General features: G+C 43.7%; 1 protein-coding gene across 2 annotated transcripts in view; it reads left to right on the top strand.

The window, feature by feature from the left end:
- Positions 1-16,522, top strand: part of VPS53 (VPS53 subunit of GARP complex) — a 97,538-nt gene that overhangs the window by 61,580 nt on the left and 19,436 nt on the right. For both annotated transcript variants that reach the window (XR_005590097.1, XM_039507769.1), the window contains exons 16-19: positions 557-639; positions 4,691-4,769; positions 9,677-9,825; positions 16,338-16,407. Coding sequence is in view for 1 of the 2 variants with exons in the window: in XM_039507769.1 (XP_039363703.1) it covers positions 557-639; positions 4,691-4,769; positions 9,677-9,825; positions 16,338-16,407 (381 nt within the window). In the remaining variant the exon portion in view is untranslated. The remainder of the gene's footprint in view (positions 1-556; positions 640-4,690; positions 4,770-9,676; positions 9,826-16,337; positions 16,408-16,522) is intronic.

Here is a 16,522-nt window from a genome sequence, read left to right as displayed (position 1 = left end):
CCATTGCGGTTAACTCTACATTTAACATGCTCTTGGAATGTCTTAGCTTAATGGATGCCCTGTGTTAGCCACCATCTTGGCCAATCCACTGGGGGTTCAACCGGGGACCACCAGAGCTAAAAGCATGAGCTGCTACTGCTTTAACTAAAGAACCAAGGCGCTCTAGCTGCAGCTGTAATAGACTTGTAGCCTCTGCACAAATGGGGACCTGTAACGCAAATTCATTAGTGGGTTACACACCTGGTTTAGGTGAGGTAGTTACCCTAGTACATTGTCACGTTAGATTTGTATGTGGTACTGGGCCAGAAACTCTGCTTTTACAGCCTTGAAAGTTAACTGCTTCAAGGACACACCACCATTGTGTCTAGAGCTTCTGACAGACAGGAAATCTCTATTCCGGATACTGTTACCCACTAAGCAAATCTCAGACAGGTTGCAATAGTCTAGGACCATTTCCTGATTTAACAAGCTGGCTTTTGCAGGAGTTTAAGCAGCTAAGTTATCAATTTAGGTAGAAATCTGATGTCTGTCTGTTACTCATTTTGTCCCCTGACAGCTTGAAGAAAAACTCAAAGAAAAAGTGGACGCAAGTCTCATGGAACGAATCAACCTGACAGGAGAGATGGATACATTCAGCATGTATGTCCAGCAGAGTGTCTTTCCATAATGCTGGCAAATGTCATACTGATCTGTTCAGTGATGTAGGCCAGGGCAGTACAGCAGAATGGCTGGTAGATGTAGGATATAAAATGGTAATGCCGTGATGCTTAAGTTGCGAAGTAGGTGTTTCCCAGGTGAAAAAGCAGTCTCTCTCCTGGCCAGCCCAAGAACATGAGTGGTATTGACCATTGATGTAGCTGTTCCCCATCATTATGGCCAAAGGAACAAAAAGACAGAGTGGAAAGGAAATAGTGAGTTCCCATCTGGAATAACATTTGCATTTTGTCAGCTGCCTGAGATTGCTGTTACATTTCAAGAAGGAAGCTGTCCTGGTACATTCTCCTTCCTACAGTAATTTCCCAGTGTTAATCAGCAGTATTTTCATTATTATCAAACGCCATTTCATGTGGCATAAAATGATCGGCCCAAGATGCAAGATCCTGGCATTTAAGGAACGTAATTGGGGGGGAAATTGTGATTATACATTAAAATAATATTTATCCCATGTTAATAATGGATCCTCACTGGCAGCTTCCATCAGAGGATCTCAAAGTTCTCTCCAACCATCTAGCCAATGAGGGAAGTAGTCTTCTTATCCCCATCTTTCTTTCAGGTGAGGAACCCAAGACACAGAGTGATTGATTGGCTTGCCCAGGGTCACACAGACAGTCCCTGGCAAAGCTAGGAACAGAACCCAGATATCCTGACTCTCTGATCTGTCACAGAACCACTGTTCCTTGAAATCCTAATTGAACAAGTGTTTAATCAAATTGTACACTCTTACTGATGCTTCTCGCCAGTCCTGGAGCTAAGATTTAGTAAAGATAACAAGCCCGTGTTGCTCTGCTGCTACCAACAAGGCTTCTTTTAGAAGCTTTTTCCTGTCTGGCTCCAGCTAAGACAATTCCCCCTCTCTTGCTGTAATGGGCAGGATGAGAAACAAAATGCCCAAGCAGGATTTTCATACTCTCTAGGGCTCCTATTGCTTCCTCAGATCAGAAGGAAACCAGGCTGGAGAAGCTCCCTTTCTCTGCACTCTCTCTCAAATCCTAACTAAGAAGAGTGAATCCCTGGCCTATGGCTGAGGTTGGAAAGACTTTCTGTGACTTGGTTGAAACACCAAAGCAAATTAGCCCGGAAGTGGGAATGTAATTTACCATTCTGCCGTGTAGTAGAATTCTCCTAATAAGGGCAGTGTGAGGGTGCGTGCTGCATTCTGCCGTGACCAGCTCTTACAAACCAGCTATTTTGCGTCGCCATTCAGTTTCCGTTGTGGTTGTCTCACATGGCGGCTAATGAGATGAGGTTTTGGAAGTCGTTTTGACATACTGTTCACACATCTGCCATTTTGCGTGCTTTAAAGTTAGACTTTCAGGGCTGATGCGTCTCAGCAGAGGCTTGTAAGGGCCTTTAAATCAGAGTAGCACTTTGACCGGTGTCCTGTCGGTGTAGGACACGGCTCTGAACATCATTTTGATATAGACATTTTTCTTTAAACAATAAACAAGTCCCTTCTACTGGGATCTGGTGCTTAGTTATGCCCAGGAGTAAATAAAGCCTTAAAATGTTGCTGGTAACACGCCCCGCCCACTGTTTTACTGAACATGTCATTAGGCATAGCAGCTGATTTTTTTCTTCTCTTTGTAATTGCATAAGAGAAGGCAAAAATCACTGGAATGCATGTAAAGAATTTGTATTAGCAATTAGCTAGGGAAGCGTTCGTTATTGGAATAGCTGTGCAGGTCATTTAGGAAATGACAGCTGTGTGGTTCTGGGCAAGTCACTTGGGGATGGATTTCTAAAGGGCTTGTCGTGATCCTACTGAGAGGGTATCGAGTGTGAACTTCCTTCCCTCCTTGGAAAAGGCCAGGCTTGGTGTCCATGTCTGGGTGTCACCATCTGTAAAACAGGGATTATAGATGACTTTCTCCCAGGGGTGATGCGGGTTATTTGGTTAGTTTGTAAAGGGCTGCAAGCAATTCGTGGGACAGCTCATCTGCATCTCTGGATTGTTTGTACAGCACTGAGCTCAGCAAGGCCCCAGTTCCGATCAGGGATTCTGGGCACTACTGTAACATAGATGACCATGCACTCTGCATTTGGTGCTGCTCGGTAAATCAGGCACTGCGGCAATCTCATTGCTCCTGTAAACCACTTAGGCTGATTTTTAAAAGTGGATTCTTCCCCCCCTCCCCCCCAACTTGCTATCTACTGCTCTTTACACCAGACTCTATGCCTGGTGACAAAGCCCTAGGTAGGCTACTAACATATGGAAGCCAGTCTCGAGCTGTTTGCCTTCTATTAAAATGGTCATGTTTCATTTTGGTGCTAAACCACAACTATTTTCCTACATCTCGCTGACAGCAGACGTCCTGTAGAACTCAGATGTACCCAAGCAGCCCAGTTATCTCAATCCCAGCTATCTTGGTATTGCCTGAGCTTGTGTAGTTTCCTTAGGGAGCAAATCATGTGGCGCCAACCAGATGGCAGAGAGGCACATCAGCCAAGCAGTAATGGCCACAAGTGTTTTCATTTTAGTGCAAATGCCACGTCATTTATTTTAAAGACAAGAGCTGCTTCATCTCTACTATTTTTCAGGCTTGTTTTTGACAGGCTTGCCTGTTAAGGTCACTTTTTACAACCAAATTCTGTATTGGACAGGAGCAATCTTCCTATTTAGGGCACTGCTCCTGCCTTCCTGTGCTTTTAGCTCTACTGGAGAGATCTGACAGCTTGCATGGGCTTTCGTGTGTTGTGCGTGTGTGTGGAGGGACAATGTGGAGTGAATTGGTAGCTGGTTGATGGTGTCCATCTATGTCAATAATTGCATTTAAATGTCTAAAGGAAAATTGAGCTGGTAAGTTGCAGAGCAGCATCTACCGAATTTTACTTATGGTGGGGGTGGGAAAGAAAATAGAACTCAGGGTTTGTTCCGCACTCAGCAAGTTCTGGCTAGCCCAGCATCGTTTGCAAGGCAAATAGCAAAACATGATCATGGAGAATTAAGAGGTCATTCATGAAAGGCTTGAGGCTTGTACTGAGGTTAAAATCTGTTTATTTAGTGGGAGGGTGATTTGCCTCGTATACCTCCTAGCGAAAGCCTGAGGTAAAGGCACTGCTGGGCCACACTTCCGTAGAGATGATCCGAGATACAGAAGATGAACATACAATGTTCTTTCACTGTTGTTTTAGGTTAAGCAGCCTCTACAGGCCCATGATTTTTAAGTCCAAACTTTAGTGTAATGGGATCAAATATGGCTCTAAGTAATATTAGTATTTTTTTTTTTCAAGTCATGGTTTAGCATGTCCTATAATTCTGGAGAAACATAAATGCCCCATCTGCCGTCACCCCGGAAAAAGGAAGACAGACATTCAGAACTCATGCACAGTCTTAGCTGCATTATTTAAAAGCTTTATTGTAAGGTTCTGTGGTTAATATGTGAACAACAAAACATCAAGTGGAAGCCATCCCAATGCTGCATAGTGTAGAACTGCGTATTGGAAATGAAATTTTAATTTTAAAAAGACCGGATGAAGTTTTGAAAGAGAATCACAAACAGACTTCAAGGGTGAGCTCTGCTGGATGATTTAGTCATTGGGAATGATCCATGTACATAGGTACTGGAACTAGGAGAGCTGGGGTGCTACCGCACCCCTTGGCTTGAAGTGGTTTCCCTTATTTACAGGGTTTTCAGTTTGGGTCAATCACTCTCAGCACCCGCACTATACAAATTGTTCCAGTAGTGCTGCCCATGTAAGTGATCTGGCACATTACTGGGATCCCATTCCCCCTCTGTATGTCAAGGCATGGTGAAAGGCGGTCTCTGTCTAGATTGTATCACATCTGCTAGCTCCCTGTAAATGGCATGCAAAATGTCCTGGGTTCTGAGAAGTAAAAATTCTAGCTGTGTATCTCTTCACAATTCAGTACAAATGTCACCTATGTTTTTTCTCCTTTAACCTTCAGAGAAGTCAGTTTTGGCACTGGGTTACTGAGTACTATCGTAATGCCTGTACTTGATTTTTTCAGCGTGATCTCAAACAGCATACAGCTGTTAGTGCAGGACTTGGATGCAGCCTGTGACCCGGCCCTTACTGCTATGAGCAAGGTAGGTTTTTAAAGGGGTAGCCTTAAGTCATGCTTTGCAGCTGTTGCTCAGTGACACTATTCAGTTTCACTCGGGATGTTTGCTTTGCCCCGTTCTGAGAGTAACTGCATGGTGCCAGCTTGGTTTTTAAAGCTGCCACCACTTTATAGCTCAAGTGTGACTCCGGTAAGAGCTTCCGTTTTCTCACAGCTAAATAAGCCACGTGAGCAATAGAACGCTGTCAGTGAATGTTCATCCCTGTCCTTCCTTTTAGCTCTCAATGTTCATGGGAATCTTTGAGACAGGGAGAAATTTGATTAGCTCTAAATGCCATATGCACTTTGTGTCTCACTTTCCCCTCCACACCCTCTGTCCGGGAGCTTTACCAAGCTGGCCTGTGAGCTGTCCGTCTGGAGGTACCCAAAGGGCAGTATAAGGCTGGGTTGTGCCCTGTCGCTTCTCTGATGCTCCCAGTGACATGTGGCACTGTGACTAGAGAGGCCAGAAGCCCAACCTTCCTTTGAGTCACCAGCTCTTTTGGGTTTTGTGGCAGTTGCATTGTTCTCTTTCGCTCATCAGCTGAAATGTAGAGCGGTGTTTGTCTTGCCAGGGTGTTGTGAAAAGCCCAGGTTGATTTAGGCAGAGGTGGGGACGATGAAAGTAGATTGACCTATGGGTTGGGTTTCTCTCAATTAGAAATATTAAGCAGAGGTCTCCATTTTGTAGCATCGACTTACTTCCTAACTGCCATGAGTTTTAATAGCATTCCGGTTCGTGATGTGTTCCAGCTGCAACTACCCTCACCCCCAGTTAGAGTGTGAATTGGAATGCAGCTGCTAACAGAATTTGTATATGTCCCAAGTGGAAAGAGAGTTTTTCCAGGAAAATAACACTATGTGGGGGAGGGGATTAGCACTTCAGGTGTTGCTTATGTGCCCTGTCAGTCCCTTAGATGCTCCTACCGGCCTAAGACAGGATGTCCGAATCCCTGAGCTTGGGTTGTTTATACCGTAGCAAAACCGCAGGACTGGGAAAGCAGCAGCTGGTCGGCCATTTATTTTTGTCTTTGGAACACCAGCAAAATGAAATCCATGTGATGGGAATGATCGGCTATAAACAAGCTAAGCACTGCGAAACTTGCTAAGTAAATACTTGTCATTTGCACACCCATTTCTCCATTTGCAGCAGGCAGGCAGTTGCTTGAATGCAAGTTTTACTGGAACTTTGAAAGAGCTGGATTTGATGTAAGAGATTTTTTTTTATTTTATTTTTTTTACTTTCTCAAGACCTATTTATTACCTCTCTAGCTGAATAACAAAGACATTAACATTTGGAAGAGTAAAATTTCATTCTGTTTTGGAGGGATGAAGGATGTGCCTCTGAATCCACTCTTATTTTCCTATAATATGAATACGTCTGTTCCAGAGCCATTGCTCTTCCTTATTTCAGATCTTTTATTGTAGATTAAACCCTCAGAAATCTGCAAGGCAGACTATTCTGGGTTCTTTTTAATTCTGAAACATGGCTGTTTTCTTGGGAAATAATTTATTAGCAATAGGAGCGAATTATGAAATACCCAAGCATCTAAGCATATCTTGGCTTCATTATTCATAGAGATATTTCACACAGAAAATAAATAATGTGAATATCCATTTCAGACAGAAATGGTCCTGGTTTTTCTCTTATCGTGAGTATTTTGGGCAAATCTTAAGTGAAGATAAGACTCCACCTTCCAAAATGTGTATGTAGCCTTTGGGTTTCATCTTTGCTTCTAAGTAGATAGTTACTTTTAATAACTGCTTCTGTAGCTATTGTGGGACACCACTTACGTTTTATGATGATTTCTCCTGGCCCTTCAATTTTAGAGGTGGTATTTATAATTATAATTATAATTGGAATGCTCTAAGTATATGTGGTGCTGCAGAAAGGCATAAGGACAGCACTATCCAAGAGCTTAATCTGACTTGGATAAAAAGGGTACACTGGACTAACAGTTAAAGAGCAAGAATGTGTGTAGACATCAATGGGAGACAGTCAGCTTTGGGAGAGTTCATGACAGAAGTGGGTTTGAAGGAGGAGAGGGACGTTGTTGGATTTGGAAGGCTCTTCGGGTGCAGAGGTAGCATGAAAAGATGTAAAGAGAGTGAGAAAGAGATGAAAGGAGTTCGGGGACAGCCTTAGGAGTACAAGGAACATATGGGGCTGGGTGGTATGGAGAGATTTATTGCATCAACCAGAAACAGTATGTGATGGTAGGTACCTTAGATCAGTTAGACAAGGTGTGTCTGCCCCTAATGGCATCATTGTGAAAGCCAAAAAGTAGATGGAAAACTGTCTTGAAAGTGAGGATAAGAAACTTTACTTGGATACAGAAAATAAGAGACTCAGTGAAAGGCTTCAAATAGGGAGTGACCTGTGTGAGGAGTTGGAGAGACTCTTTGCCCAAGGGTATGTGCATGTGTCTGTATTGAATGTACACCAAACACTCATAGTACACATCTGCCAGCAGAAAAGTTGCATACAGCAGAAAAGCTGTGATTTGTAGTGCTGACATAACTCACAAAGCTGAACATTTCTCAGTGAAAGGAACAAAACTTGCAAAATAAACACTATTGCAATGAAGTGACCACATTGCTGTAACATGAACTGCCTTCATTTGAACATTTGTTATAAATTTATATAATAAAAAGCAAGGACGTCTGCAGCTCAAGTTACATAGCAAACCACCCGAGTTTTGCTGGTCGGTTTTTTGAGGATCCTTTCAGAACCCCTCAGCACAGTACGCTTTTATCCATACAATTCTCAGTTGCTCATTCTTTATTCTCACATTGTCACATTTTCTCTCTCACACACACATGAGTTGAGACCTTATATTTTTGGTTGTTTATGTACAATACCAGTCAAAAACTATCTGGGGATATCCCAAGACAAACACACATGGAAAAAACACTTGAGTCCTGAAGAGTAAATTTTAAATGACAGGAGAAAAGTTACCCTTTACCAGAAAAATTGGGTTCATATTTCTTTGGATGACTTTTCAGTATGTGTCTCACTGTTCCTTTCGTTGCAGCTACTGTTGTCCTATTGAAAAATGCACACACGCAGCTAATTTGAATTTTACATTTTGATAAGATTGTTTATCGGAATTGCTTTAGGAATGAAACCCAGCAAAACAAATTGGCTGCTGGGGGGGGGGGGGGGGGAGTGTTGCACCATCGTCTAAGCAATACTCTTATGATGATTCTAGATGTGCTCTGTATACCCTGACCATGCGTTAATTTAAAATGGCCATCGGTGGGGAAGATGTGGTGCTGGGAATGTGTGACAGTGTGGCAAGGAAACCATTACGAGGTGTGTTTCTTCAGATGTGGTGGTTGCTGTGAGCAGCTGAAGAGCAGTTGGACTAGTCTGAACAATCCCTCCAATGGGAGGTTTGCAGAGTAAGAGTTACAAACTACTGAACAGACAGTGAGAAGAACGTCCCTCTTGCCTGCTTGAGTGCACGTGCTTCTCTTCCGTTTTGTTAACTGACAAAGGCTTCGTATGGGACGTATGTAGACTCTGCCACTCGACACTGACGATTTGGCTGCTCTAACCCACTAAGTCACCTGTGCCACTCATCATTTGCATGGAGTTGAATCTGGAAAGTCATATGGAACAAAGCATCTGTAATAAGTTAAAAATAGCAGGGGAGCAATACATGCAGATCTGGGGCTTAGGCAAGCAAGTTTGAAGGTAGGTCCTATGCAAACGCATCCCTCAAAGGAAACAAAAATTGTTGTATCTTTCTTCCCCCCCAAACTACGTCCAGTTTTCCATCCTGATTTTCTGTTGTTCCAGTCATTCATAATTCATCATAATGGCTTCCTTGAATGGTAGGGCTGCAGTGCTAACCTGGAACTATGATGCAACATGGAATCATGAGTGCTTACCATTACTCATTAATGTGCATGTACAGTAAGAGCACTAAGCAGCACCTCTTTGGACAGTCTTACTCCTCAAGGGAAATTGCTATGAACAAAAGATGTCTTTCCAGGAGCCTCAAGACCTCAGCTGTTCACATCCTTTCAGAAGGTTTCTGCTGTTTGTTTTGTATGTTTTGAACATTGTCAAAGCAGTCAAACGTCTTACTAAAGACAGCTTCGACTGAAGCTCTAGGAAAATGAGAAGGGGGGTGGAGTCATTATTCTTTTGCTGTTGTATAGTTTTATGTATGCATTTTGGATGAGCTGAAGTCTTGCATTCTAGCCTTCCACACCAGTAACATTGAGGTTTGCTGTCAGCTGAGCTCTTGTGGAATGTTTGAGTTGCACTGGTTTGTTTGTTTTTTAATCTTTTTTCCATCTAGCTGTCCTCAGCCTAACCCGTGTTAATGCTCCTACTTCGATACAGGCATCAGGCCTTTTTCCGATCTTGCAGTCAATTTCTTAAAGGCCCAGAATCAGGATTTATGGGAGCTGTTGAAAAGAAACTTTCAAACAGGCTGGAGTGTCCCCATAACTTACACCAAAAGCTGTTTATCCCTGTGCTCTACCCATGTACATGTGCACACCCTTCCACAACCCATAAGCATTGGTACATATTCCTACCTCAACTCTGTATTTTGATACATTAGGGCCATTCTAGCTCTTCTTTCTTCATGTCTTCTCTGTTGTTCACAGGCCCTATGGTTCTTAGACAACAAGTAACTAATTTGATGAGAAAATAGGTCTTAGTTTCTCTGCCAGGGGTTTGGTCCTCAGTCGGCTGACACAGAGGGCCGCCTGGTTAAAGAATTATGGTGACTTTTTCCTGGAGACTTTCTGCAGAGCTTTGTAAAGGCTGGATTGGTAAAAGCCAGTGCTCACTTCAACACTCTACACTGCTGTGTATTTTTACATTGTCTAAAGCCTAATGAATTAAGAGGTCTTTTTTTGCCCCTCCTGCAGATGCAGTGGCAGAATGTGGAGCATGTTGGCGACCAGAGTCCTTATGTCACATCCGTTATTCTTCATATTAAGCAGAATGTTCCCATCATCCGTGACAATCTAGCCTCCACAAGAAAATACTTCACTCAGTTCTGTATTAAATTTGCCAAGTAAGTCACCGCCTGTCCCGGCGTTCTCTGGTAATTCTGATTGTCGCTAGCCTGGTTATGTACCTGCCTTTTAGTACATTATATCAGTAGCTTTTGACATGTAGGTCAAAAGCTTCCCAAGTCTAGGGGAATGGGGTCACCTGCAGCTGTCCATGAGATTGCGAGGTGATTCCATTCCTTGTCTTGAGTGTCCTGCTGAAGCAAATTTACACAGTCGTCTGCATTGGTTCCTTCTCACATGCCCGGACCAGCTGGTAAACTATTTGAATGATGGCTGGAGCACCGCTTTCAAAGTGCAGAGGTTTCTGGGGTGAGCCTCTGCAAAAGACCAGTTTTGAGTGTCTGTATGTGGAGTCCCAGTGCAGGAGAGGTTGACAATCAGCATTTGGTGGATATTTAAAAGAACACTTCAGCTTCGTTATGGGAATCTCTTTTCCTTGGTATAAACCTGTGCCAGCTCCCAACTCTCATGACAATTCTTCTCCTTCTAATAATACATTTTTTAAACAACCAGCAGGCTGCGAAGCTGCATTTAACTAGAAGTAAACTCATAGTGCACAGTCCTGTCCTAGAGCTGCTTATTTGTGCAAAGACAGTGATCAATACAGACTGGAAATGTACCTCAAGTATGTGGAGCCATTGTGATGATCTGCTTCCTGGCCTGTCAGTGCTAGACAGGTTAATAGTGATTGGGGGATGCAGAGAATAAGGAGTTTGGGGCCCAGCTCCCACTGATTTTCACTGCAGTCGAGTGCCCACCTCTCTTAGATCCCCTTTAAAATCCCAGCTTCTAAGTCTTATTTAGAGCCTTTTAGTGCCCTGTTTCTTAGAGCCAAATTACCTTTGAAGGGATAATGGGCAATTTCTTTTAAACTCCCTTTTGTTCGTCTGAGACCAATCAAACACTGCAGGCCTATGACCCAGGAAAAAGCTGTTAAAGGCCATGGTAGCGACAGCTACTCGCTGTTGAGTTCTGCATGGCCAGCCCAGCAGAAGACATGAGTGGGAAACACTGCACATGCCATAGTTCATACTTAAAAATACCTAAACTTTTCATTCAGTTCTAATAAGCTAATTGCTCCAAAGTAAATCGTATAGACTTGCAGTTACGGTGTGGCTCTTAGAATCAGAGCTTCGGTTTCTAGTTCAGCAGAAAAGGAGGTAATGGGGTGTCTTGAGAGCCATTAGCTTCTTCAACAGGGCAGGTGGCCTGAGAGTTGCACTCCCTTTTCCGTCTCTGGATGCTCATTAGTTTGCATTAAGGAGCAGTTACTGATCAGTCATATTATGACACTGCCCATAATCACTGTTCGAAACGCTGTCTCTGGAAAATGTATTGCGCATAAGCCTCCTATGTGGTTACACTTTAATTTTATATAGCGACCATGGTGATAAATGAAAAATCCATTTACACAGCTGTTAACAGCACAGTCTTAATACCTTGGCTTAGGGCTGGTCCACACTAAGAAGTGGGGTCGAACTAGGGTACGCAAATTCAGCTGCGTAGCTGAATTCGAAGTACCCTAGTTCGAACTACTCACCCGTCCAGACGCCGCGGAATCGAAGTCCGCGGCTCCAAGGTCGACTCCGCCACCGCCTTTTGCAGTGGTGGAGTACCGGAGTCGACCGCGGCGCTTCCGGAGTTCGAACTATCGCGTCCAGATTAGACGCGATAGTTCAAACTCCGAGAAGTCGAACTCACCGCGTTGACCCGGCTGGTAAGTGTAGACTAGCCCTTAGTTGCCTCCCTTTAAACTTTATTGTTAAGCACATACCAAGTGAATTGTGGGTAAAGCATCCAGCTCTCCCATTTGGGATGAGGTCAGATCTAAGCTAGAATGAGTGAGTGGATCAAAGTTTGTTCCTTGGTAGATCTTAGAAAACTGCAAAACTACCACTCAAAAGACCTCTGAATACAACTGTGGACCTGCTGCAATGTCCCTTTGAGAGAAAGTCCTGATGTCTTCACAGGGCTCTGGATCAGGCCCTGCATGTGAGAATTCAGCTCCTTTCGTACTCCTGATGATGATAATTTTGCCACTAAGACTTGCTTCTAAACAGAACCAGTACACTAGTTAATGATATCTTGATCTTTCTCAGCACCCGTGTGACATTTTAATACCGACCCTTATCTGGGTGCCTTTAAGACTCTCAATCCCTAGAGTATTAACGTTATAAGCTGGTCTGTCTACTAGACATTGTACCTTTTATGTGCAACACAACACTGAAAATCCTGTTTGCATTTTGTGTGTGAACATCTGTATCTTTTTTGCACCGGCAGCCACTTCTTAAATCTAATTGTATTGCACTAGGGCTAGTTTTGAGTTACAGGACCACAGGGGAGATAAAGTTTCTAAAGTTGCAAAACTTAAAACCAACTCAAGAAATTTGAGCCAAATTTGGAGGAAGAAAATTCCTCACCAGGGACTTGATATGTCTTTCAGTGTATGCCAGTTTTTCCACTTTTTTGGCCAAGACTCACATGCTCCCAAAATAGACTGGGGTAGTTGAAATTCAAGATGACACTTAAGATCGACATCAGTGAACCCCTCTCTTACATTCTTATGGGTACCTAAATCACTCCCCTATTAAATAAAAAATATAGCGCGGAGGAAGAGGCTTCCACATCTGTATGAACATTTGCTCAACCTACCTTTGGAAGTTGCAAGGAGATTGGAACTGAGGACGGGGAGATAGAAACCCTGGCGTGTGGTAAGGCTTTTAAAGGTAATTATCTTTTCCTCTGCCCCAGATTGGCTCAGTGTTAGCTACGTACTGTAGAATGTTGTGGATAATTAGAGTGAAAATTTTCCTAATGACTTGGAGGGACTTTGATCAGGCATTCAGTGAGAATTATATGAAAAAAGATTGTGACATTCAGGCAGCATATGCTAGTGTTGAAGCAGCCTGGAGTAAATCTTGTTGATTCAGAGAGAGTGGCTGATCTGAACTTCAGAGGGTTATTTAAACCTAAGTGATTCTCTATTGCTAGTGACTCCAGAACAGCTGGATGCTTTGAACAACATTCTGTAGCAGCTCATCTCCTCTAAAACAAACATACTGTGGTTGCATCTCTGTCTGTCTTGCTTAGTGAGGTATTGTGTTTAATGCACCATCAGTGCAAGGGATTAGGAAAACACAATCTTGGCAAAGCTACTCCTGTTGGATGGGAGCCTTTCAAGTGCTGTGGTTTCTGTTTTCAGGCTCCTAATCTGTCTTGCTCTGCTTTATTATTACCTTGGGGACTAGTCTGCTTGTACAAAGTGTTTGGATATGATTTTACAGCTCAAACTGTAAATGAGTTGTGGCATTAAAATGTAGATCTCGGAGTACAGTGGAGCACATTTTTCAAAGTGCTTAAACCATGCACAGAGAATATGCAGTTGAATAAATATATATTCATCTTATTGGGACTGTCTGCACGTGCTTTAGGGGAGTCGGGCTTTGGAGCTGACTTTAGGAATTGTGCTGTCTAGGGCTTCGGAGACAAGAAGCTCAGATGAGCTGAGATTCTCAGTCATGCTGCAGCACTCTTAATGGCCTCTGCCAGCCAGCACATGGAAGAGGGCTAGTGTCACTCATCTTACCCACCCTGCTGGACATGAGAAGCTGTTTCCAGTTAGACAGGGCGTAATATAACAGGCAGCATCCAGGGGTGGAAAGGTCACTCCCTCCCCCTTCTGTGCTCATCAGGGCCGGCTTTAGGCCGATTCATCCGATTCCCCAGAATCGGGCCCCATACCTAAGAGAGCCCCACGCCTTAGGCGCCTTTTTAATTTTTTTTACATACCTGGCGGCGATCTGGGTCTTCGGCGGCACTTCGGCGGTGGGGGGGTCCTTTACTCGTTCTGGGTCTTCGGCGGCATTTTGGTGGCGGGGGGTCCGGAGCAAGTGAAGGACCCCTCACTGTCGAAGTGCCGCCGAAGACCCAGACCGCAGCCGGGTATTCGAATTGGGCCCTGCAGTTCCTAAAGCCGGCCCTGGGGTGCTCTTTGCAGGGAGAGCAGGTGGCCATTCTCTGACGCCTTGAAATTTTCACACTAAGCAAAACCTCCCCTATTGAAGATTATGGCTGGACAACTGAAAGGGGGAATCCTTGGGTCACGTGAATGCAGATTCCCTACCTGAAATGCTGCAGAATTAAGCAGTGTCACTATCTCCCATATGCCACGTGGAAGTATTAGCACCAGACCTGCCCTTGGGTTAGTCCTACATGTGAGATCAAAGATCCACACTCCTCCATTTGCAGTGAACTGCTGCGGCCAGAACTGCTACTGATTGTCCGTTTTATAGGCTCACATAAACTCGAGCTGTTCTTGGCTCTCTCTGATTGGCCTTTGGGATTTATTTATACACCTGAAAAATGGACTTATGAGACAGGTAACTTCCATCCTTGCCTTAATGCTCCCCTGCAGTAGGGGCTAGTGTTTGTTTTCCTACCGTTGTTTATGCTGGGTTGCCCAGGCTAGTGTTCTCATGTGGCCAGACTGAAAGCCATTTGGGGGCAGCCCCGAAGCTTGTTCTCAGTAATGATTTTAAAGTTGTTCCCCATTGAGGCTCTCCTCCCATCCAGGCAAAGATTATTCATTCTGAGAGGCCACGGCCATGAGTTGAAAAGAGAGAGGAGAAAATTCTTCCATTTAAAAAGCTGCTTTCCTTCAACAGTTTTTTGCTCATTTAATGAGTGCTTTGCATGTGCTGCAGACACGCAGCTTGTGTCATTCTGACCTGAGTAAGGGAAAGAAGAAATTACCTGGCGAGAATAACTGGTGGCAGGACAAAGAGAGTCTTGGCCAGGCTGCTTCCTTCACGGGATGGAAATAGACTCATAGACTCTAAGGTCAGAAGGGACCATTATGTTCAAATAAAGAGCTTGACAGATGCAAAGGGAAAACCAAACTGAATTCCAGTCACTGCAGTAAGTGGAGCTTTCTGCAAGGGGAAAGAAAACAGACCAAAGCAAACAAAATACAGGACTGAGCCGTTAAAGTCTAAACCTGTTGCTGGGTCCCGGACATGGGACAGGAAACATGAGACATGCAGGTGTTCAGCCAAATGGAGACCAGGTGAATTACAAATGAGCGAATAAGAGGAAAAGGGGGCGCTAGTGATGTGGTTCTACCAAACTGCTCATCGGGGTCCAGATAACTTCCTTTTGCTTGTGCTAGCCACTCTCCACTTGCATCTAGTGCAGCCCTTTGGTTTTATTGGTAAGTATTGTGGGCCTGAGTCTGATTTGCGTGAAGGCCCCTTTACATCCCTTTAATCTGCCAGAGTGGCCTTAAAGAGGGTGGTGTGGGGGTAAAGGTGGTGTAGCAGGGTGGTGTCCTGTGTAGCTTGGCCTTTTGATTGTCAACACGTGTAAAATTCAGACATGCATACAATACTGAAACATAACGTAATGTGTCTTCTGTGTACGTTTTATTTTTGATACACTGTGGCATAGACACTATAATACCTTAACCATGTCTTCTGGACTGAGGGGTCAACCACTGAGATGCCACTTTTTTTCACCCTCAAAACATATACCCAGATGTAGCCCTTTGGCAGTGTTAGGGAGGGGGCTGATGAGCCTAGAATAACCATCCACCTGCTGGGAGACCATCCCTGGGAGCATGGGGCTTCGGAGGGTGCCAGATTGACACGGAAAATACATTTAACGTCGATAAGACTTTCCTTCTCAAGGAGGGGAGAGCGGAGAAGCTCTGTTCCCATTATAAAAATCACCACCTACAAAACCTAAAATCAATAAAAAACAGAAACCTAACCCAGAAAATCTGTGTCCTACCATGTATCATTCAGGGTGGGCTTGTGTTTAAGCACTGAACTGGGAGTCAGAAGATCTGGATTCAGTTCCCAGCTCTGCTAAAGACTGCCCATGTGACACAAACTCTGGCAGCTTCCTTTCCCTAGCTGTAAAATGGAGTAGTAAAGCTGCCTTTCTTCCCACCTTTTGTCTTATCTGCATGGACTGTAAGATCTTTGGGACAGGGACTTTCTCTTACTTTGTGTATATACAGCACCTCACACAGTGGATCTCTGATCTTGGTGGGAATCTCACGGTACTTCTGTAATACTTATTTTTATGTATATATAGTATTTCTATATCCTGTACGGAATAGGTTCTTGTTATAAAGATGCTTCCACTCTATGAACGGTTATTGTCCCGGTGTTTTGATGTTTATTATATAGTATGATAACTTACTTAACTGATACTTGAACTGACACTATACTATATTACTCCATTTTTACATAAATTCTTACATATAACATGTACGTGGCCTCCAAATTAACTTTTAGATCAGCATGGTTAAAGAAAAAGAACTCTACTTCACCTATTTGTATATTTAAAAAAAAATATTGTATGCTCACAATCCATTTGAGAGCTGTATGCACTTGCAGTGCCATAATGGAAAATCCCGGTTTATTTTGCACAGTGTTGGCTTACGATTTTATATGACTCAGGGTATTGAAATTCAGTTATGTAACGTTGGTACTCTTCTTCTCCGCAGCTCCTTCATTCCCAAGTTCATCAACCACCTGTTCAAGTGCAAACCGATTAGCATGGTGGGGGCAGAACAGGTGAGGAAAATGAATCGCACAGAACTAGGGCGTTCATTGCTAAAGAAGTGGGGGGTTGGTGGTTATGCATTGTCTGAATTTCAATACAAGGAAGTGTCCAGTGAGTATTTTAGGG

The sequence above is a fragment of the Mauremys reevesii genome, linkage group 20, assembly GCF_016161935.1.
Source record: "Mauremys reevesii isolate NIE-2019 linkage group 20, ASM1616193v1, whole genome shotgun sequence".
Lineage (NCBI taxonomy): Eukaryota > Metazoa > Chordata > Testudines > Geoemydidae > Mauremys > Mauremys reevesii.
The sequence above is the reverse complement of the archived record's forward strand: the minus strand, read 5'-3'. Positions and strand labels throughout refer to the sequence as shown.